The sequence below is a fragment of the Oncorhynchus clarkii genome, chromosome 4 (assembly GCF_045791955.1).
Source record: "Oncorhynchus clarkii lewisi isolate Uvic-CL-2024 chromosome 4, UVic_Ocla_1.0, whole genome shotgun sequence".
NCBI lineage: Eukaryota > Metazoa > Chordata > Actinopteri > Salmoniformes > Salmonidae > Oncorhynchus > Oncorhynchus clarkii.
Window position 1 is genome coordinate 59,863,229 of NC_092150.1, and position 23,310 is coordinate 59,886,538.

Sequence of the window (23,310 nt, forward strand, 5' to 3'; positions counted from 1 at the left end):
CTACGACACATTTCCATTTAGCCAACCATTTGTTACCCTGCTCTGAGTGGGCTCGATGTTTATAGTGCACATGCACATTCCTAAGACCCATGAGGTAAAAGTTATGTTCATTTAATTCAATGTATGATTTCCTTTGTTTATATTTCCCGGGTTATGCCAGAGTTATGTGCGTCTGTGTCCATTCTGTAATTTTTGTTGTTCATAAGGAGCGCGCTCCTCAGTGCGTGGCCTGCGCTCCACGCTTTGGAGTCAGAAAGTTGAATAAGAGAACATTATTGTTCCATGTATGCATGGTGTTGAAATATAATGAATAATCATTAAGTCTGATTAAGACGAATGTACCAATGTATGTGGATGTGGAAATGGCCTTTTACATTGTAGAACCAATGTATTGGTTGTAATTGTCAATTGGGTAATTGTGTGGTCCTGGGGGCCAAGTGTTTATATTATGCAGGCCTACCTGTTTGAGCTCCTGTTAGACAGATTCGATTTGGTTTCTCAAGGGGAGGCTGTTCAGTCTTGCCCTCTAGCTATGTCCGTTCAGATTGTATCCGGTTTAACCTGTCCTAAGGCTATTTATTTTGGGCTATTGCCCATGTATATTTGGTAAATCTACTTGTATATTTTGAATGAAATGGCGTTTTTACCATTGGATCACCAAGACCTATAAATACATTTACACTATGAGCACGTCAACTTGCATTGCCTTCTGCTGATTTCATGCCCTTACGACTGTTACAAGGTCCCTATTTTAAAATGACATGGGCTAATCAAAATGTGTTGTAGACAAAATAATGAAATGGGCTGTCTGGTAGCCTCAATAAATAGACAAAGATGTGTATTTGAACAAGTCATTGTATGTATATATATATATATATATATATATTTTACTAGACTTGAGACTCTTAGAAAGCATGACTTGGGCTTGACTCGAGTCTTGACCTGTTTGTTCTACTTGAGACTCGGGTCTTGTGACTTTCTTGTGACTCGAATAATAGTGATAGTAGTCCCACTATCATTTCTCAAAGATGGTACCGATAGACTCATTTTATATATATATATAATGAGTCTATCGGTATATATATATATATTTACTATTCAGCTGACCATCCTTAAACCTAATAAGAATAAGGTGGTGTTTTTGGTGTAACAGTAACATCATACCTTTATATTTGGTTATGTAGAACACCAATTAATCATTATGTGATCTTCCGAGACATTGATTCAGCTTTGATCTAACTTTACTAAACGAGCACCATTGTGAGAAGTGGCGGGTGCTATGGTAGCACTACACCCCCGCAGTCCGCTGAAACGAACAAGCAATTGAAGCGCCCCTAGCCTACTCTTTTGCCTCTTTTGCCCGACCACCTATGTGGCTGTTTTATGAAAATCTGGGAATATTTGGCCAAGGAAACATTTCTGGTTGTTTTTAAAACAGTTAGGAAAGGAGATTTTTAAAAGGGGATTGAGTGAAGTAGCAGAAAATATGTTGAATGAGCATCTAATAAGCATGGAGAGCCTCACATGTTTGACTAATTTACCTCATATCTTTCAGTTTAATATGGCTATTTACTTACTTTTGTAGCTCTTCACTAAAAGCACACTAGTTAGGCTGAACTGTCCTCTCCAACTTTAGCTGGAATTTAGCCCTAAAGGATTTGAGAAATATGATTGGTTGACGATAGGCCTATGACGTTGGCCTACGTCTCATCTTGCGCTGCACAGCATATCAGAGCTCAACAACGATTGGAGATGCGTTTAACATCATCAGTTGGCTTACGCTACCACATCCTTATGATATATATTTTAATACGCGCAACGCGACTGCAAGAGAGGTCTGAATGTCTGACTGAAATACGGGACAAATTATATAGATTTTTTCTTCTTCTAAATTAGTGACGTTTGATGTTCGGTTGCGAGACAAAGGGCCAAAATCCAGGACTCATACTTCAATTAATAAATTGAAAGTACTGGATATGTTCATTAAAACATATCGCAGGTTTGGTCAGTCTCATGCACACGCGCTTTCATATGATTGACAGCGATCATCATGCGCGAGAGGCTAACTACTGGTAACAATGGCCTAGTTAGCCACCGAGCGTGCTCGTTCAGGCAGGCATCATATCCGATATTTTCACAATACAACGAGAACAAGAGTAACTAGGGTGACTAGCCAAGTTAGCTAACTATATGAAGTTAGTAAAAATACCAATACCTTGGGGTAATCCGCCTCAGGTTTTTATGAACTCGGCTTGAATGATGGATCACAAAATTGAGCGAAGTCCGGCTACCAATGGTAAAATTGCATAGCTAACTTTGGCTAGCTAGCTTGTTAGTGTGATGTTGTGTTTGCCTGCTTGTTCGTTTTAACGCAACGTGTGTTTACCATTCCCCAATGTTAGGCAGCCAATTATAGTGACATTGATGGGCTAGCTAGTTAAGCTACTTCTTGCAAACATTGGGCAGACGGTTAGCTCCTAACGTTAGCGCCAATATTGTGGAGGAAGATGGCTAATTGCGCATAGGCAGGAGTGTCTGGTGTCGAACGAGACTAGAAGATGCATAGCTAGCTAGCTAAATGAACACAACAACATGATTGTTTCCCCTTGCTTTCAGGGACAGACACCGCGGAATGGGGTCTTAGAAAAGCTAAACTTGTCGTGGCTGTTGCCATAATAAAGAGTAAACCCCCCGGGATAAGTGGTCGGAAGCATGCGGAACATTTGGCCAACAAGCTGAATAGCCAGACTGAGGCCTGGAAGACCAAAGCTCAGAGGCTGCAGGAGGAAGTGCTCAGAATGCGTCAAAAGCTCCTTCTCACCCAGATGTTCTCAAAGCCAAAGAACACCAGTGGAACAGAAGCTGGTGGTGGGTCTCATTCATCCTCTGCTAGTTAGTAACTAGTTAACCATCAGTCCTTTAAAGTGTGACTAATAGCATATACCCTATGCTAGACATTTAATTTAATAAAAATGTGTCTTCTATTGGTCCATCACATGTGAATACAGTATACTCAGTAGGCCCGTTGTACGTTAGGTCTGCTGGATAGGTCCAAAGCAATGCATTTAGAATTAGATATCTGTGCCTCTGGATAGGGCTACAGCAGTGTACTGTCACAGTAAATAGCCTCCCAGTTTTATTATTTTGTTCAATTGAAGAACAGTAGGATTCATGCTCATTTAAATGTAGCATATTTTCAGTTAGTAAAGGACTGCTCAGCATGGATTGGATTACAATGTCTACATGAGGAGTGGAGCCTAGATTTCATACCTTAGCTATCAGCCGGGGTGGGGTGTACAGTCGTGGCCAAAAGTTGAGAATGACACAAATATTAATTTCCACAAAGTTTGCTGCTTCAGTGTCTTTAGATATTTTTGTCAGATGTTATTATGGAATACTGAAGTATAATTACAAGCATTTCATAAGTGTCAAAGGCTTTTATTAACAATTACATGAAGTTGATGGAAAGAGTCAATATTTGCAGTGTTGACCCTTCTTTTTCAAGACTTCTGCAATTCACCCTGGCATGCTGTCAATTAATGGACCCAAAATATCAATGTTTTGTTCACCGAGCCACTTAGTTATCACTTTTGCCTTATGGCAAGGTGCTCCATCATGCTGGAAAAGGCATTGTTCGTCACCAAACTGTTCCTGGATGGTTGGGAGAAGTTGCTCTCGGAGGATGTGTTGGTACCATTCTTTATTCATGGCTGTGTTCTTAGGCAAAATTGTGAGTGAGCCCACTCCCTTGGCTGAGAAGCAACCCCACACATGAATGGTCTCAGGATGCTTTACTGTTGGCATGACACAGGACTGATGGTAGAGCTCACCTTGTCTTCTCTGGACAAGCTTTTTTCCGGATGCCCCAAACAATCGGAAAGAGGATTCATCTGAGAAAATGACTTTACCCCAGTCCTCAGCAGTCCAATCCCTGTACCTTTTGCAGAATATCAGTCTGTCCCTGATGTTTTTCCTGGAGAGAAGTGGCTTCTTTGCCACCCTTCTTGACACCAGGCCATCCTCCAAAAGTCTTCGCCTCACTGTGCATGCAGATGCACTCACACCTGCCTGCTGCCATTCCTGAGCAAGCTCTGTACTGGTGGTGCCCCGATCCCGCAGCTGAATCAACTTTAGGAGACCGTCCTGGCACTTGCTGTACTTTCTTGGGAGCCCTGAAGCCTCCTTCACAACAATTGAACCGCTCTCCTTGAAGTTCTTGATGCTCCGATAAATGGTTGACTTAGGTGCAATCTTACTGGCAGCAATATCCTTGCCTGTGAAGCCCTTTTTGTGCAAAGAAATGATGACTGCACGTGTTTCTTTGTAGGTAACCATGGTTGACAGAGGAAGAAAAATTATTCCAAGCACCACCTTCCTTTTGAAGCTTCCAGTCTGTTATTCAAACTCAATCAGCATGACAGAGTGAGCTCCAGCCTTGTCCTCGTCAACACTCACGAGATAATCACTGACATGTCGTCAGATGGTCCTTTTGTGGCAGGGCTGAAATGCAGTGGAAATGTTTTTTGGGGATTCAGTTCATTTGCATGGCAAATAGGGACTTTGCAATTAATTGCAATTCATCTAATCACTCTTCATAACATTCTGGAGTATATGCAAATTGACATCATACAAACTGACGCAGCAGACTTTGTGAAAATTAATATTTGTTTCATTCTCAAAACTTTTGGCCACGACTGTATTATTGAACTGAAGGCCATTGTGGCCAATGAGCGGCTTGCTCATTAATGAAGTTGAGCATCATGGACACACAAGGTTGCTTTGGAAACAAGGCCCGTTGATGTGCAAAACAAGTAAGAATTAGACCTATATGAAATTACACAAGGTGGTGGTGAATTACTTAAAAGGCGAGAGAGACATAATTGAATGGAGTTTAATGACAAAGCTAATTGTGTGAAAACTGAGGGTGTTTTAATTATAGGGCCTAATGCTTAATTCAGTGACACAGAGTATAATGAAGCTGACAATGAGATATGCATAGTGATGAAGCTCATGTCCTACTTGGTGCAACCTGCAGGAGATGGCTTCATGGACCTGCTCTCTCAGGACTTCATGGGGCCGGGCTTGGTGAAAGATCCGCTCAACTCAGACATGGACTCCGGCTGTGGGATGGAGAACAACACAGAGACACTTCTGCCCACTCAAGACTCTGCAGAACCCAGTGCCCAGCCCGCCTTCCCACCTGTCACCACCACACCCCCCCAGATCCCATTCTCCAGCCTGTGTGAGGCAGACCCTCGTGGGAAGGCCATGCTGCTCCACATGCAGTTTCTCCAGAGCCTGTGTGGGCTGAACAGGGTGGAGTGGGAGGCAATGGGTGCGGAGGCTGGAGGGTTTAGCCTGGACAGGGACAAGGACAGGTCCGTGGTGGCAGACTCGGTGTGCCAGCTGCTGTCCTGTGTGGTGTCTGCTAGTAGGGATGACAGACCCCTGCCCCCACGCTCACTGCTCCTGCAGGCGTCCCGGGTGGCGGCCCAGGCAGTGGATCACTGGCTCTCCCACAGACAGCCCTCCCAGCTATTTGTGACAGGCATGGAAGATTCCCTGAAAGAGCTCACTGATGTTCTATTACGCAACGGCCAGCTCAACAGGGTAAGAGAACATAATGCATATCGTAGTGTATTAATGACAATATGTTTTACAGTACTATATTTGTGTAGGTGTTTAAAATATACTTCCTTTAGGAGGTAACACCAGACATTAAAATCCAAAGCGAGAGGTTCGCAGTCCTAGTCTCACTTACAGTTTGGATGATCATAGCATGGCTAAATGTAATATCAAGTTGACCGGAGATTGATGAGTTCAGTTGTTCTTAGTATGCAGTCCAGAATAACAGCCTGTATGTTTCATTACCCTCAGAAAGAAATTACAGTCATCAAAGTGGCATTGAGGTTTATAGATGATCATATCACCAGCTGACTGGTTTTCTGATTCACGCCCCTACCTTTAAGGTATCTGTGACCAATAGATGCATATCTGTATTCCCAGCCATGTGAAATCCATAGATTAGAGCCTAATGAAATTATTTAAATTGACTAATTTACTTACATGAACTGTAACTCAGTAAAATCTTTGAAATTGTTGCATGTTGCGTCTATATTTTTGTTCAGTGTAAATTGAAGACAGACAATTTTCTGTTTTAATGCACAGTAACATTAATATACACTGAGACTGTAGGAGGAAGGAAATGAGAGCATGGAGAAACAAGTGAGATAAAATGGGGAACGCCACCACACCCACTGTTATGACTAATCATGAGATATGACTGGCAGCACCAATACTTATTAGCTTCTGAGGGGACAGACAATCACCTTAGTGTCAGCAGGCTTGAATAAATGCTGTCACAGTTGAGTTGTGAAGGGCGTGTTGTCCCTTTCCGAATGAAGATTAATAGGTGGGAGGTTATATGTTGCTTTTAGGCCAATTGTTATTACAAATCTAGCCACAAGTCGCTTTGGATTTCCTGAAAAACTGCTTGAAAGATTCTTACCTGGCGTAAAGCATTATGGTGATTGTTGTACCAAACAACTTCCAGTAGTTGGACCATTGGTTGAGAGGCTGCTGAATCATAGTTATTTTGGTTACCTGATTATATGAATGGCCAGCAGTTTGCATGTTAGTCTTGGCTGGAACCCAGAAACAAATCTGTCACCAGAGACTAATGTGTCATAGCATTTCCATTATCCCCAAATAGACAGTATGTTGTCCGTCCGTATAGGCTAGGTCAGGGATGGGCAACTTTGATGGGGGTGGGGGCCACAATTAATCTGAATTCATCACTAGGGGCTGCAGTTGTGCTGCCAACATGCCCTGACCATGATTACTATGTTTAGATATATGGCCGCTAGACTAACAATCTAAACATTTTAGCTGATATGGGCTAGTTGAGTGACTCTCGGTGACTGACATAACAAAAGAAAAACTGCTGATGCACAAATTTCGAAATTGCACCTTGTGTATTCTACTATTCTAACTCGCAACAGTAAGTTGAGACCCGAACGGAGTAAAAAAAATAAATATAGATTTTGTATACTCGTGTGTGTGTGTGTGTGTGTGTGTGTGTGTGTGTGTGTGTGTGTGTGTGTGTGTGTGTGTGTGTGTGTGTGTGTGTGTGTGTGTGTGTGTGTGTGGGGGGGGGGGGGGGGGATCCGAGGGCGAGTGTAAATGTAAATAATGTATAGTGTAAATAATGTATAGAATGATTTCCATTGGGAGCTCTCAAACATGTCTGGCTAAAGTTCCGTTAGATATTTGCAAACACTGTATCCCAAGTGCTACCATACTCTTTTTTTAGTGCACTACTTTTGACCAGTGTCCACGATCAAAAGTAGTGCACTGTATAGGAAATAGAGTAGCATTTGTGACACCTAGCACGCTTTGGTCTCTGCGTCTTTAGCATGTCCTCAAGGTTACTGTTATTTAGCGGGACGGTAGATTGATGACCAGTCAGTCAAGAGGGAAAACATATAAGCTAGAAGTCAGCTTAATGTCAGTCAAGGAGGAACAGTCATGGCTGCTCTAGTCTAGAGAGTACAGAATGTTTTCCCAATCGTAATACAGTGTGTACAAAACCCTCACAGCCATGTTGCCTGCACCTGCCACCAGTATTTCAGAGTGGAATAGCCTAAATCATTGCAATGGTTTCTGCATCACCTGTAACAGCTCTCGTTGGTAGAAGAGTGGACCAAAGCGCAGCGGGGAAAGTGTTCATGATACTTTTATTATAAAAAAAAAACACTCAAACAAAATAACGAAAGCGCACAGTTCTGTCAGGTACAGACACTGAACAGAAAACAAGATCCCACAAAACCCAAAAGGAAAATGACAACTTATATGTGATCCCCAATCAGAGACAACGATAGACAGCTGCCTCTGATTGGGAACCACACACACACACACACACACACGGCCAAAAACAAAGAAATAGAAAAGATAGACATTCCCACCCGAGTCACACCCTGAACTAACCAAACATAGAGAATAAAAAGGATCTCTACGGTCAGGGCGTGACATCACCAGTATTCACGGTACACAACACAGTTTGAGGCAGTCTGGGACAGTTTATTCTCAAGTGCAAACTACTCAATAATGACCTTTGTTGAAAGGTTAGAGAAGTTATGATATCAAATTAATTGACATCAAGTTTCCTTATGAATATAATATATATATATATATATAGTTCCTTAAAAAAAAAATCTGTCAATTTGTCTCTGTTAATCAAATCGAAGCCTGAAAGTTTGGATAGGGATTTGTTTGTTTGTGGAAGCCCCTCCTCACAAAGTCCCTGAGAAGAGTTTCCTTTCCATTGTGCACTAAGCTGGTGTTTGGCTGAGTGTTGGCAAAGTGTAATGCTTTGACAAATAGGATCAATGTTTGCTGTAAAATGTTTGCCATTATGCCATGACTATTAAAATCTCATGTTCATAAAAAGACAAGGGAGGAAAGCTAACTTTGATTTATCTTAATATAGAGAACAATTGGCTGTGTCAAACTATCACAATTCTGAAATATTTTAAACTTGTCATGTGCCCATGGGCATCAGCAACAAGCCAACATGTTGGCGTGAAGTGGTGCAGCATGGTTGAGTGGACCTGCAATTTAGGACTGCGTAATACATTGATTGTTAAGTCATTTATAATGAAAACAGGACAAACAAGTGCCCAGGGAAACAATTTTAGTAGGCTCTCAAACTCTCTCCAAGCGGGTGCCCTCACTCCTTTGGCCCAATAGTTTCTGGTGTAAAATACGACAATAAGAAAGTCCGAACTAAAGTGGCTTGTTCGGAGGAGAGCACCATAGAATACCGCTGTAACTCTCTTTCACATGGCCATTTACAGGACAGTGAATGATCCGGACCAGGACGAACCTGCAGCACTCTGTGCCTCTGTGCGTATGAATCACAGACTGCTGAAATTGGGCTGTAGCTTTGGGACAGGAGGGCATGATGCAAAGTCCTCTACTGCTGTGACAGGGACTAAGCTCCTCAGCCCTGTTCTGTCTGTAGGACTCAGGAATCAGCGGCAGAATAACAGAGGCTACATTCCATATTCCCTATAGCAGTGTTTCTTAATCCTGGTCTTGTGGACCCGAAGCGGTGCACATTCTTGTTTTTGCCCTAGCACTACACCGCTGATTCAAATGATTAACTCCTCATCAAGCTTTGATGATTTGAATCAGGTGTGTAGTGCTAAGGCAAACACAGAAATGTGCACCCCATTGGGTCCTCAAGACCAGGATTAAGAAACACTGCTATAGGGAATATGGTTCTATTTGGGATGCAGTTTCTGTCATTCTGTTGCTGATTCCCCAGGACCAGGATTAAGAACTGCCCTATAGAATGCACTACTTTTGACCAGTGTCCTTAGGGTGCCTTTTGTGACTCACATCACTCCAGACATCCTTGATTGTGTTTGTAAAGAAAAACAATTCTATTCACCTCATGCCTGACTGATATTGCCGGTGAATAAAGTCATTAGCCAGGTAATTTTTACTCCGGCTGCCTGTATCAAGCCAAACAGCAGTCGGCCTTTGGGTCATTTCCATGCAAATGAAGGCTGCTCACTGCTCAGAAGGCTGATCACTGACACAGCTTGAGTGACTGAGGAAGAGTAGGCTGTATGCCGTTTCAGCAGGAGGAGCATCACTGCTGCAGAGTATTCTTTTTTTGAGATGGAGGCATCAGAGATACCGAAGGAGTTGTTTAAATGATTTCCAGCTCCATCCTGTAATTAGCGTAATAGGAGCTGTCTCCTCTGCTTTGGGATGACGCTGATGCTACTGGAGCTTATTGATGTCATTTGCAGTTGTGGAAATAGGATCCTTCAGTGATGTGACTTTATATTTATAACCCTCATTTCATTCAAGTTGATTAATTTCAATTAAAAAAAAACTGTAAATTAAACCAGATCCCATCCTATTGCTGGCTCGAGCTGTGTTAGTTAATTCTGCTGAGTAACTAAATGTGGGCGTAATTTTTCTTCTTCCTATTTCACACATGTGGAAGTGTGTTAATGTGTTTACTATGTTATGAATTGGTGGTTTGGTTTATAACAACTAACAAAAGCTTGAATGGTTATCAGCATCCTCAAGGAGGAAATCCTTAATTGAAAAATATGTTGTATTTTTATTCCGGTTCTAAACTGTGCTGCAATCTGCAATCTGCCTGCAATTTTTTATTAGGCTTAAATCTCTATCTTGACTTCAAATGCACGCTTCATTCCCTAGCAATGTGAAAAGAGATGAACTGTTACCATCAAGACGATGATGATGAAATACGCTATAGAGGCCTCTCTCAATAGCTGACATACTGTCAAATAATTTGGACTGGGTATTTCATCTGGGGACGTGAAATAGGTAGGCGATATCATTTACACCGACTGCAGCCCTCAACCTGGGTGATGATGGTAATGCCACAGAAGACAGAACTAGATTGAGATTCTATGGTTAATGCTGAGGCCCTTATGTCTGAATCTTTACCTGGCCCTGTCTGTCTGTAATGGCTTCACAGCTGTCTAGGGGCCAGTCTACTCTAGTCATGAAGGTGACGCGCCTAGATTAAATGGAATATCGTGACTCCCCAGAGGCACCAGTCAAATGTCACTCTCATAGCGTAAAAGGCTCAAGACTATAAGGTGATATTATTTCATGACAGTATTTTATTTCAACTGAGAATAGCACAAAGTTTAGTTTTCTGTCTGGTCACATAGTAGTCTCACTTATTATCATGGCTCCCTTTTCTCTTAGGGTGCTCAGTTATTACCTCTATCTTATGTGAAGACCTACAATTTGTCCAGCTTGTTCTCTTTGCGATATCGAAAAACCTTAGGCCTATAGTCTGAAATCTGAATACATCTTGTATCATAGTGTTTACGGTAGCCTATTGCATAGCATAGCCCTGCATACTGTGCAGGGATGATATTATAGTACAACCGTTCTCGTACGCTGTTCAAAACAAATTGCCAGTAGCCTAGCTATACACTGAGTGTATTCCATGACATAGACTGACCAGGTGAATCCAGGTGAAAGCTATGATCCCTTACTGTTAAGTCCACTTCAATCGGCGTAGATGAAGGGGAGGAGACCGGTTAAGGAAGGATTTTTAAGCCTTGAGACAATTGAGACATGGATTGTGTACACTACCGGTCAAAAGATTTAGAACACCTACTCATTCAAGACTTTTTCTTAATTTGACTATTTTCTACATTGTATACTAATAGTGAAGGCATCAAAACTATGAAATAACACATATGGAATCATGTAGCAATCAAAAAAGGGTTAAACAAATGAAATATTTTAAATTTGAGATTCTTCAAATAGCAACCCTTTGTCTTGATAGCTTTCTCTCAACCAGCTTCACCTGGAATGCTTTTTCAACATTCAACAGTCATGAGTAGTTCCCACATATGCTGAGCACTTGTTGGCTTCTTTTCCTTCACTCTGCGATCCGACTCATCCCAAAACATTTCAGTTTGGTTGAGGTCCGGGGATTGTAGAGGCTAGGTCATCTGATGCAGCCCTCCATCACTTTCCTTCTTGGTCAAATAGCCCTTACACAGCCTGGAGGTGTGTTGGGTCATTGTCCTGTTTAAAAACAAATGATAGTCCCACTAAGCCCAAACCAGATGTATTGAGGATTGCTGCAGAATGCTGTGGTAGCTATGCTGGTTAAGTGTGCCTTGAATTCTAAATAAATCACAGACAGTGTCACCAGCAAAGCACCCCTACACCATTCAGTGTCACCCGTTCATCCACACCACTTCTCACAATATCGCCAATTTGGACTCCAGACCAAAGGACACATTTCCACCAGTCTAATGTCCAATGCTCATATTTCTTGGCCCAAGCAAGTCTCTTCTTGTTGGTGTCGTTTAGTTGTGGTTACTTGCAGTAATTCAACCATGAAGGCCTGACTCACACAGTCTGCGCGAATCATGCCTTCATGGTCGAATTGCTGAAACGAAACCACTACTAAAGGACACCAATAAGAAGAGACTTGCTTGGGCCAAGAAACACAAGCAATGGACATTAGACCGGTGGAAATCTGTCCTTTGGTCTGAGTCGAAAATTTGCGATTTTATTCTGCAGCAATACGCCATCCCATCTGGTTTGGACTTAGTGGGACTATCATTTGTTTTTCAACAGGACAATGACACAACACACCTCCAGGCTGTGTAAGGGCTATTTGACCAAGAAGGAGAGTAATGGAGTGCTGCATCAGATGACCTGGCCTCCACAATCACCCGACCTCAACCCAATGGTTTGGTATGAGTTGGACTGCACATACACTTGTAGGAAATGCAGCCACCAAGTGCTAAACATATGTGGGAACTCCTTCAAGGCTTTTGGAAAATCATTCCTCATGAAGCTGGTTGAGAGAATGCCAAGAGTGTGCAAAGCTGTCATCAAGGCAAAGGGTGGCTAAAATATATTTAGATTTGTTTAACACTTTTTCGGTTATTACATGATTGCATGTGTTATTTCATAGTGGATGTCTTCACTATTATTCTACAATGTAGAATAGAGGTCAACCGATTGATCGGAATGGCCGATTAATTAGGGCCGATTTCAAGTTTTCATAACAATCGGAAATCTGTATTTTTGGACACCAATTTGGCATTTTTTTTTTTTTTTACGAATGGATGCCACCCGTTAGATAAAATACGGAACGGTTCCGTATTTCACTGAAAGTTAAAACGTCTTGTTTTCGAGATGATAGTTTCCGGATTCAACCATATTAATGACCTAATGCTCGTATTTCTTTGTATTATCATGTTATAACTAAGTCTATGATTTGATAGAGCAGTCTGACTGAGCGGTGGTAGGCAGCAGCAGGCTCGTAAGCATTCATTCAAACAGCACTTTTGTGCATTTTGCCAGCAGCTCTTCGTTGTGCATCAAGCATTGCGCTGTTTATGACTTCAAGCCTATCAACTCCTGAGATTAGGCTGGTGTAGCCGATGTGAAATGGCTAGCTAGTTAGCGGGGTGCGCGCTAATAGCGTTTCAAACGTCACTCGCTCTGAGACTTGAAGTGGTTGTTCCCCTTGCTCTGCATGGGTGTGGCTGTTGTCGATGTGTTCCTGGTTCGAGCCCAGGTAGGGGCGAGGAGAGGGACGGAAGCTATAACGTTACTGTTACACTGGCAATACTAAAGTGCCTATAAGAACATCCAATAGTCAAAGGTTAATGAAATACAAATTGTATAGAGAGAAATAGTAATATAATAATAATATAATATATAATATAATAACTACAACCTAAAACTTCTTACCTGGGAATATTGAAGACTCATGGTAAAAGGAACCACCAGCTTTCATATGTTCTCATGTTCTGAGCAAGGAACTTAAGCTTATATATATATATATATATATATATGCGCCATCTCTGTGAACTATTCCATTGCGGAGGCCTAGACTAAAAGACAATTTATGCTTGTTCTGAAAATGTGGTGGAGGCTCCGTGTGGAGGGTGTGAGGCAATTGCCGAACCTCCGTACCGCATCGCCATTCGCCTCCCAAATGTAGTAACAATGCAGAGGGCTCTGTATAGCACCGCATTGACATGATTGGGTGACGGGAGGTGGGGGCGGTACATCCTGTATAAACACAAACTCACTTCACAGCTTTGACCTGCTCTGCGACGCTCAAGAAGTATGAATGCCCTGATTTCTGCTGAGTCTGTATCACCGTAAATTCGGCATGGCCAATGCAGACATTGGATTGACCCTGCAGCGCCCAGATGCACAGTGCTCTCCAGGAATGCGCTCTCTCCCGCCAATTTGTGCACATTCATTGTTTCTTAACTTCATTGTGTGAATTGTTCGCAGGTGGTTGTTAGGAATATATGTAATTCCCCCATTACATATATCACCAGTCGTACATTTACCTTTAATTCCTATAATTTCTAATCTACAATGTTTGTTTGGTTATGGTAATTTCTGTTAATGTATTCAATATATTATTATTCCAGTCTTAAGGTTCTCATTGTCGGAGTAGACACATTGATTGCATAGCGCACAATCTATGCTACTCTTGTGAGAAACAAGTTTTGGTTTATTTCATTCCATTTAGAGTTTTGTCAATTCAATTTAGTCATTAACAGAAGCGCTCCAAACAAAAGACAATGTTGAGTAAGGACGCACACCTGATTACGCGTAGAAGTATATAGGCCTAGAGGCTACCTGGCCTGCACGCAAATGTAGGCATATAAATGTGCCTGTTTAGGGATCTAAAAGTATTTCTGATTGGATTAACACACCACCACTAATGAGCTGTGGAGCTGCTCAACTTAAAGTTTTCTTCACCTCAAACAGCAAGCAAACAAAGTCTGTTTTTACACCCATTGACAATGACAATATTTACTCAATGTAGTAACTCCACAATACTTTTGAGATAATATTCTATAAGAGGAACAGGAGTAGAACATTTGAGGTGCCAGTGCTCAGCTCCGGTGAGCTCCTGCCCAAGTCAAGCACTGCTTCTTATCCCTTGCGCAAATAGCCTACAGCTGTGTCTGTCTCAAACTCACTTGCATGGGAAACTGAGGGCCCAGAATATTTTATATAGCAAGTTCGCTAGTGCAAGCTTCTGGCTGAACCCAAGTTAATAATTTATACAATGTTTCAAGTTCGTTGCAGACAGGCCATGTATAGCAAATGTGATTTTTAGGATATTTTTTCTTTATCAGGATATTTTCTACCTGCAGGTTGCAATGTTTTTATTTGTTGCCTCTATATAGGCTATTTTTACATAGTTGACGATGGCAATAGAAGGGACTTTTTAGGTTTGTATCATTTTCATTTAGATTAGGATAGAATTCTAATTAACCACATGACAATGATTTGGAGATATGAAGACGATGTTTTAAATGAAATGAAATTGTTCCACGAAAATGTGCATATGAAAACCATAACTGGCACGCAGATCAGTATAAATAATACGATATATTGGCAAATGAGAAAGGTTACCGACTTCTAGTATAGTCTATTACCGGCTTAAAGCATCAGACAAGCTCAATATATATAGTTGGTTTTATTAAAACACATATGATGTGTCTATATATGCAAAAATACACCAATTGATTGGTCGAAAGAACAAAACTTTTGGTTGACCAAGATTTTTTGGGGGTTGGGGACAGCCCTAGTTAATTGAAAGAATATGGGGGTTGGTGGTGTTACCGTGCTGTTTTTTTATGTGTTTCCCTCTGGTCTGCATCAGTTCCAGGTTCAGGAGAGGCTGACGGAGTGTTTGATCCTGCTGGGAGGGAGCAACTTGCTTAGGTCCCTGCTCATCCGTCATGTGCTGTCTGAGATCAACCGGCTGGCAGAACACCTCTGGATCACCTGCCAGGTAAGGACCAGGACACGTGCACACAAACACACACACACACACACACACACACCTCTTGTTTGCCAACACTCTCCACACAGACCTGGGGTGGGGGAAGGGAGGATGTTACAGGTTTGTATAGGATGAGTTAAATCATTGAATTTAATTATGTTTAGTACTGTTTATTATGCATATGTAGTGAGCCAATATTGGGACAGTGACATGTATTTTGTTGTTTTGCCTCTGTACTCCAGCACTTTGGATATGAATGATACATATCCAAAGATACAATGACTATGAGGTTAAAGTGCAGACTGTCAGCTTTAATTTTAGGGTATTTTCATCCATATCGGGTGAACCGTTAAGGATTACATTACTTTTTAGACAAATTCACCCCATTTTAGGGGACCAAAAGTATTGGCACAAATGTACTTCAAGTAGTAAAACGTTAAGTATTTCATCCCATATTCATTGCACGCAATGACTACATCAAGCTTGACTACAAATTTGTTGGAAGTATTTGCTTGTTTGTTTTGGTTGTGTTTCAGATTATTTTGTGCCCAATCGAAATTAATGGTATATAATATATTGTGTCATTTTGGAGTCAGTTTTATTGTAAATAATAATATAATATGTTTCTAAACTCTTCATTAATGTGGATGCCACCATGATTACGGATCCTGAATGAATTGTGAATAATGATGTGTGTCTAACTTTCTCATTCAACTATCATACCCCCCCCCCCCCCTCCCCCCCAAAAATGCTAACCTCCACTCTTAATGTAATAGTGTTAGCATGTCTTGGTGGTATGATATTTGGGTGTCTGTAACTTTCTCACTCAGGGCATATTGCACAAGCCTACATGTCACAACATTGGTCTCAGGTAGCTTACAAGGTGTGGTGGGTGATGCTGTTTGACTGGCACGTCTCCTCTGAAAGCCAGTGTATACACACAGCCCAGCCGCCAGCTCTCATGCAAAATAGAAATGTGTGAATAGGGAATTGAAAGCAGATTATTCTCCCTTCTCGTGGCGCTCAACTCCCACTGTAGAGAGACAGTTTGTGTGTTTTTCCTTCATCCTATTGGGGGAAAAAGCCCTAATTTAAGCAGCCCTGAGCAAAAAGCAGAACACAGTGCTGCTGTACCAAGTGAATGAGAAAAGAGAATTTCTGTCACATCATTTTGTCTGCAAGCAAAGTCCTAGACATTGGTTTATTAAATACTATAGGACCTTTTCTTTGCTGAGACCATTGTTGTTGAGTTATTTAAGTACACTGTGGCTGCTACTGTAGACCACTGTCATTTGGTTATAATGTATTCAGATGACCTGTAATTGTTCACTTAATTTTTGGGGCTGTTGACTTGCCTCGTACCCCTCTAACATTGAGGTCTTGACACTTCATAGTACTTGTGCCTCTTCAAAGCCATTATGCCCTTGCACTTGACCCCTCTGCTGTCAATGTAGAAAAAGTGTTGGATAAATTGCTGGTAAAGACCTCTACCGTTTGAAGACTTAGCCACCAGACTGGCTAATTAGTATAGCCTGACCGATATATTGGTTCACCGATATCGGCTGATATTGGCCTTTAACAAACATATCGGTATCAGCCGATAATTCCACCGATAACCAATATTCAATAAATAGGATGAAAAAAGGGAATCTCATGCTTATCCGAACACTTAGATAGCAATGTTTCATTATTGTCACAATGCAAGAAATCAACATTTGAAGCATATTTTTTGGACAATTGGTCTTTTGGATGGCAATTTCTGAGAACTCGTGTGGAAAAGTTACACGTAAAACAGTATATCAGCAGATGTATCGGTAAGTTTTGTACCCCCCAAAATATTGGAATCGGTATCGGACCCCAAAAACACATCAGTCGGGCTCTACTCGGCATAGTACCTCACCCCCCAGAGAATGGATGTCCCTGTCTGTGTCCCAAATGACACCCTTTTATAAGACACCACTATTGACTAGGGCCAATAGGGCTCTGGTTAAAAGTAGTGCACTATATAGGGAATAGGGTGCCATTTGGATCGCATCCCCAATGATGCGGTTGAAAGGATTGAGGTGCATTTAACATAACTTAGAATGGGCTGCTGGCTTGCAGTCGCACTGTGGTACATTATTACAACAACAGGCTTAATTTGCTCTACAAGCTTGTCTGTGCTGTTGAACGTTTGCATGAAAATTGAGACATAACAGGCTTCTTTTTGGTTGATTTAGAGTCTTGGAATATGCTCTCTATACAATAATACATGAATGCAACTGTGGAGAAGAGGCCAGTGCATTGAGAGCTGTAGGCTGGGCTTTTGTCATTATTTTTTTATTTCACCTTTATTTAACCAGGTAGGCCAGTTGAGAACAAGTTCTCATTTACAACTGCGACCTGGCCAAGATAAAGCAAAGCAGTGCGACCAAAAACAATTACACAGAGTTACACATAAGCAAACGTACAGTCAATAACACAATAGAAAAATCAATGTACAGTGTGTGTAAATGTAGAAGATTAGGGAGGTAAAGCAATAAATAGGCCATAGAGGCGAAATAATTACAATTTAGCATTAACACTGGAGTGATAGATGTGCAGATGATGATGTGCAAGTAGAGATACTGGGGTGCAAAAGAGCAAAAAGATAACAATATTGTCAGGTCTTCTAGGAGTAGTGGGTTTGGAGTCAGGCGCAGAGAGCAGAGGGTTAGGACAATCTAATTTATTCCGGTGCAAAACGGCCACGCCAAAAACACTAGGCGCATAAAAGTGACCGGCCCAAAAACAGGACCCAAACAGTCCGGAGAAAATACAATACAAATGCACATCCACAAACTAACAGAGGAACAAGCCCGCACAAAAGCAGGCAGGCCTAACCGGCTTAAATAGCCCTAACCAAAACCCAAACAAGAAACAGGTGTAACTAAACTAACAGAAGAGGAAAAGGGGATCGGTGACAGCTAGTAGACCAGTGATGCCAAGCGCCGCCCAAACAGGAAGAGGAGCCACCTTCGGTGGGAGTCGTGACAAATTTGGGGATGAGGTAGTTGGATGTGCTATTTACAGATTTGCTCTGTACAGGTACAGTGATCGGTAAGCTGCTCTGACAGCTGATGCTTAAAGTTAGAGAGGGAGATATAAGTCTCCAGCTTTAGTGATTTTGCAATCGTTCCAGTTATTGGCAGCAGAGAACTGGAAGGAAAGGCGGCCAAAGTAGGTGTTGGCTTTGGGGATTACCAGTGAAATATACCTGCTGGAGCACGTGCTACGGGTGGGTGTTGCTATGGTGAGGAGTGAGCTGAGATAAGGCGGGGCTTTTCCTAGCAAAGACTTATATAGACTTATATAACCTGGAGCCAGTAGGTTTGGCCAGGAATATGTAGTGAGGGCCAGCAAATGAGAGCATACAGGTCACAGTGGTGGGTAGTATATGGGGCTTTGGTGACAAAATGGAAGGCACTGTGATAGACTACATCCAGTTTTCTGAGTAGAGTGTTGGAGGCTATTTTGTAAATGACATCTCCAAAGTCAAGGATCGGTAGGGCTGCCTGATTTGCCCATCAAAACACAGCGAGTGGGATTGTATACCGCATCAAGCCTCTGTTACTGCATCTTGCCTTGCAATGCAGTGGAGCAGTTTCTGTTAATACTGTATGATTTTCGAGAGCTGTGGTCGAGTCCTGGGAAATAAAGTTTGAAGACCTGCCAGCAGGGCCTAAAACTAACTTTTTAGTTTTAGTGGCAGTACTGTAGATAATCAAATCTACCAGCCACACTGATTTTCTTATTTTGGGTGGATATTTTACACAAAAAACGGATGAGCATGCTTATTAATGTTTCTAAGCATTAAATGTATTACTAGCAAGAAGTAATGTGGTATATTGCTTGATTTAATATTCTGTGACCTATGATGTCTATTTTTTCTAGCAGTGGGAGCAAACTCAAACATTGAAAAGCAACCGAGCTTGTGAACAAAACAATGTAAATAGCCAAGAAACACAAGGAAAACTTGAGTAAATTAGACCAATTTATATGCCTGTGCCCAATGCTTCTATAAACAAATATTTCGGGCACTCACGGCCCCCCAGACAGGCAGTGTTGCTGCATGAGGTGGGATAGCTACAACGTTAGGATTCAGATTTCTTTGTGCCTTACTAGATATGAAACAAAACGGCAGAAATACTTTGAAAACAGCTACAGCAACGTTTATTTTGCTATAAATCACAACTCGCACTTGTGGCCATACTTGACCATTTTTTTCTCAATTGCTCACACTGTAGAACCCGGAGTGTTACCACGCGGTAACGTGGCTGGTAAATCAGACATTCTTACCCACCAATGCCAAAACTCGCTTTTGGCAGGTGGCGGGTGTTCATTTTAGGCCCTGCTTGTCACACTTTAGTCTAGCCGTGGCTCGAAGGTCTTGTGAAAAAAAAAAAAAGTACTAATTTATCAGTCTCTTCTTTTCCGTCCTCGTGGCTGGGTAATGCACGGTACTGTATGCAGGGAGCATCCTCGGACTGATAGCCTCCCTGTGCGTTTGAGCCTCCCATGTGTCTGTGCGTGTTACCCCTGTCTTTCCCCCAGATCTGCAGTGGGACTGTGATAAAGGCAGACCAGTCAGATGAGGTGTATTTCTAGGGTGATTTATGTGAGCATTAATATTCCGTTAACCCTTCACACAGAGTGACAGAGCCACATGGTTTCTTCCTGCCTCTGTAGCTTCATGCACTCAGTAAGGGGTAACGCAGTGGGGGCTGCTCCTTTGGGATGGAGGTCGGATGATCAGTTCAGTCCACCGACACACACACACACTGCAGCAACATAAACACACACTACCTTGGTCGCTAGAGGTGAGATAGGCATCCCCATCTGTTTGCTAGACCCTTCCCATGGTAAAAAAAAATCTAAATAAGTCAGGACTTGGTAATGGTTGTATAAGGGACAAAATCTGTGTGTGGCCTAAAATGTAATTTTAAAAACCATGTCACTAGTTGCTTCTCTGTTAATGTAGCGGTCTGGTAACACCTAATAACAAGACAGTTCTAAGGACAACATGGAGAGGATGCTCAATTATGCCAAATTGTTTTAACGATGAGTCAGTCAGAGCTCTATTGGATCTGGTTGTATTCTGAGAAGTAATTTAGGATCAAATTGTTGTATAATTGGTTTGTTGCCCGATGGACATTGTAATCATGATTATTATGAGAATGATTGCATTTCTAATTGTTTTTTCTACAGACATGCTGTAGGCTGCATATAGCCTAATACTGAACCAAAGAGTGGTGCTGCCTCAAGTCTCTAGTGATGACAATCAATTAAAGAATGATTACTTCAGTAGTATTTTCTTTAAGCCATTATTATTTAATCGGGAGTAGTGACTATTAGGGCTGGGCGATATTACAACACAATCGGAAATCAACAATGTTTGACAGACATTGTCGATTGCAACGACATCATGATGTGACAGATGATAGTTTTTATATGTTTACATTTTTTTTTTTTTTACAGATGATAGTTTAACCTATTTGAACATGACTGGCACAGCAGAAGTCGGCCAGCGCACAACAGTGCAGCTCACAGCCTGGCGACACGCCAAATGACCTACCTATTCCTATTTGCCGTAGCCTTTTTCATGAATTATGTAGGTAGACTTAGCCTACTATTAACATAACGCACGAGTAGGCCTGCAATGTAGACGGCGCGGAGAGTGCCAAAAGCTGCACAAAACGTCAGATAACATTTCTCTTGCTCACCTCTCCAATGTCGGATGATCATGGGCCTTTTGCAGCAGACACTCCGTTGTGTGGCTTGTTCTGAAATCTTAATTTCCCTTTTTGTCCCATTCCCCATTTTTTATTTGCATGTGACTTGTTAGTCTAAGCATATATTTCACGATCAACATTGAAATTAATCCAGGAGGCCAGTAAGCCGAGTTCTATCTCAGTTATGTTTGTGAATATCCTAAATAAAAACATGATATGGTAATAATGAGAGATGGATAACCAACAATTGCAAGATGGAATAATTGAATGGGAGGTTAAACAAACCTTAAACGTTTTTGGACTCCACCTGACCAAAGTTTTTAGGAAAAACAAAGTGTTCCACCGGAAATTCCTTGCAAACCTAACAGCCAATAATATAGCCCTACACTAGGCTACTGTCAATAAAATGAGCAGTTAACGTTACTAGTACAAGTTTAAATAGATGTTTGTATTATTGTGGAAGTGTTAATTCATATCCTTGAATTGCGCTACGGGCATTACATAACCACCCGCAGCAGCGCTTTTGATAAGCGCAAATACAAAATGTATGTTGCCTATAAAAAGAGTGGCTACAAATTACAAAATGAATCAAGTAATCAAAATAAGTATGAAATTAACCGAATAAATGAAAGTGCAAATAAGTTTTAAAGCACACAACAGAGTATTCTAGCCTAGGCTACATTTATTTTGAATAAGACACATCTGTGAATACAGGCTTTGAAAATTAAACAAATAATGCAATGAAGAACCATTAACTATTTTTATTTTCATTATACACTGCTCAAAAAAATAAAGGGAACACTTAAACAACACAATGTAACTCCAAGTCAATCACACTTCTGTGAAATCAAACTGTCCACTTAGGAAGCAACACTGATTGACAATAAATTTCACATGCTGTTGTGCAAATGGCATAGACAACAGGTGGAAATTATAGGCAATTAGCAAGACACCCCCAATAAAGGAGTGGTTCTGCAGGTGGGGACCACAGACCACTTCTCAGTTCCTATGCTTCCTGGCTGATGTTTTGGTCACTTTTGAATGCTGGCGGTGCTTTCAGTCTAGTGGTAGCATGAGACGGAGTCTACAACCCACACGAGTGGCTCAGGTAGTGCAGCTCATCCAGGATGGCACATCAATGCGAGCTGTGGCAAGAAGGTTTGCTGTGTCTGTCAGCGTAGTGTCCAGAGCATGGAGGCGCTACCAGGAGACAGGCCAGTACATCAGGAGACATGGAGGAGGCCGTAGGAGGGCAACAACCCAGCAGCAGGACCACTACCTCCGCCTTTGTGCAAGGAGTAGCAGGAGGAGCACTGCCAGAGCACTGCAAAATGACCTCCAGCAGGCCACAAATGTGCATGTGTCTGCTCAAACGGTCAGAAACAGACTCCATGAGGGTGGTATGAGGGCCCGACGTCCACAGGTCGGGGTTGTGCTTACAGCCCAACACCGTGCAGGATGTTTTTCATTTGCCAGAGAACACCAAGATTGGCAAATTCGCCACTGGCGCCCTGTGCTCTTCACAGATGAAAGCAGGTTCACAATGAGCTCATGTGACAGACGTGACAGTCTGGAGTCGCCGTGGAGAACGTTCTGCTGCCTGCAACATCCTCCAGCATGACCGGTTTGGCGGAGGGTCAGTTGTGGGGTGGCATTTCTTTGGGGGGCCGCACAGCCCTCCATGTGCTCGCCAGAGGTAGCCTGACTGCCATTAGGTACCGAGATGAGATCCTCAGACCCCTTGTGAGACCATATGCTGGTGCGGTTGGCCCTGGGTTCCTCCTTATGCAAGACAATGCTAGACCTCATGTGGCTGGAGTGTGTCAGCAGTTCCAGCAAGAGGAAGGCATTGCTGCTATGGACTGGCCCTCCCGTTCCCCAGACCTGAATCCAATTGAGCACATCTGGGACATCATGTCTCGCTCCATCCACCAACGTTGCACCACAGACTGTCCAGGAGTTGGCGGATGCTTTAGTCAAGGTCTGGGAGGAGATCCCTCAGGAGACCATCCGCCACCTCATCAGGAGCATGCCCAGGCGTTGTAGGGAGGTCATACAGGCACGTGGAGGCCACACACACTACTGAGCCTCATTTTGACTTGTTTTAAGGACATGACATCAAAGTTGGATCAGCCTGTAGTGTGGTTTTCCACTTTAATTTTGAGTGTGACTCCAAATCCAGACCTCCATGGGTTGATAAATTTG

The 23,310-nt window shown here is 42.2% G+C and overlaps 1 protein-coding gene across 1 annotated transcript in view; it reads left to right on the forward strand.

Annotated features, from left to right (window-relative positions):
• The first annotated feature begins 2,064 nt into the window (after positions 1–2,064).
• Positions 2,065–23,310, forward strand: part of LOC139407751 (meiosis-specific protein MEI4-like) — a 43,923-nt gene continuing 22,677 nt past the window's right edge. Inside the window, exons 1-4 of the mRNA XM_071151610.1 lie at positions 2,065–2,296; positions 2,617–2,868; positions 5,036–5,610; positions 15,233–15,364. Coding sequence (XP_071007711.1) covers positions 2,257–2,296; positions 2,617–2,868; positions 5,036–5,610; positions 15,233–15,364 — 999 coding nt within the window. The 5' untranslated portion in view covers positions 2,065–2,256. The remainder of the gene's footprint in view (positions 2,297–2,616; positions 2,869–5,035; positions 5,611–15,232; positions 15,365–23,310) is intronic.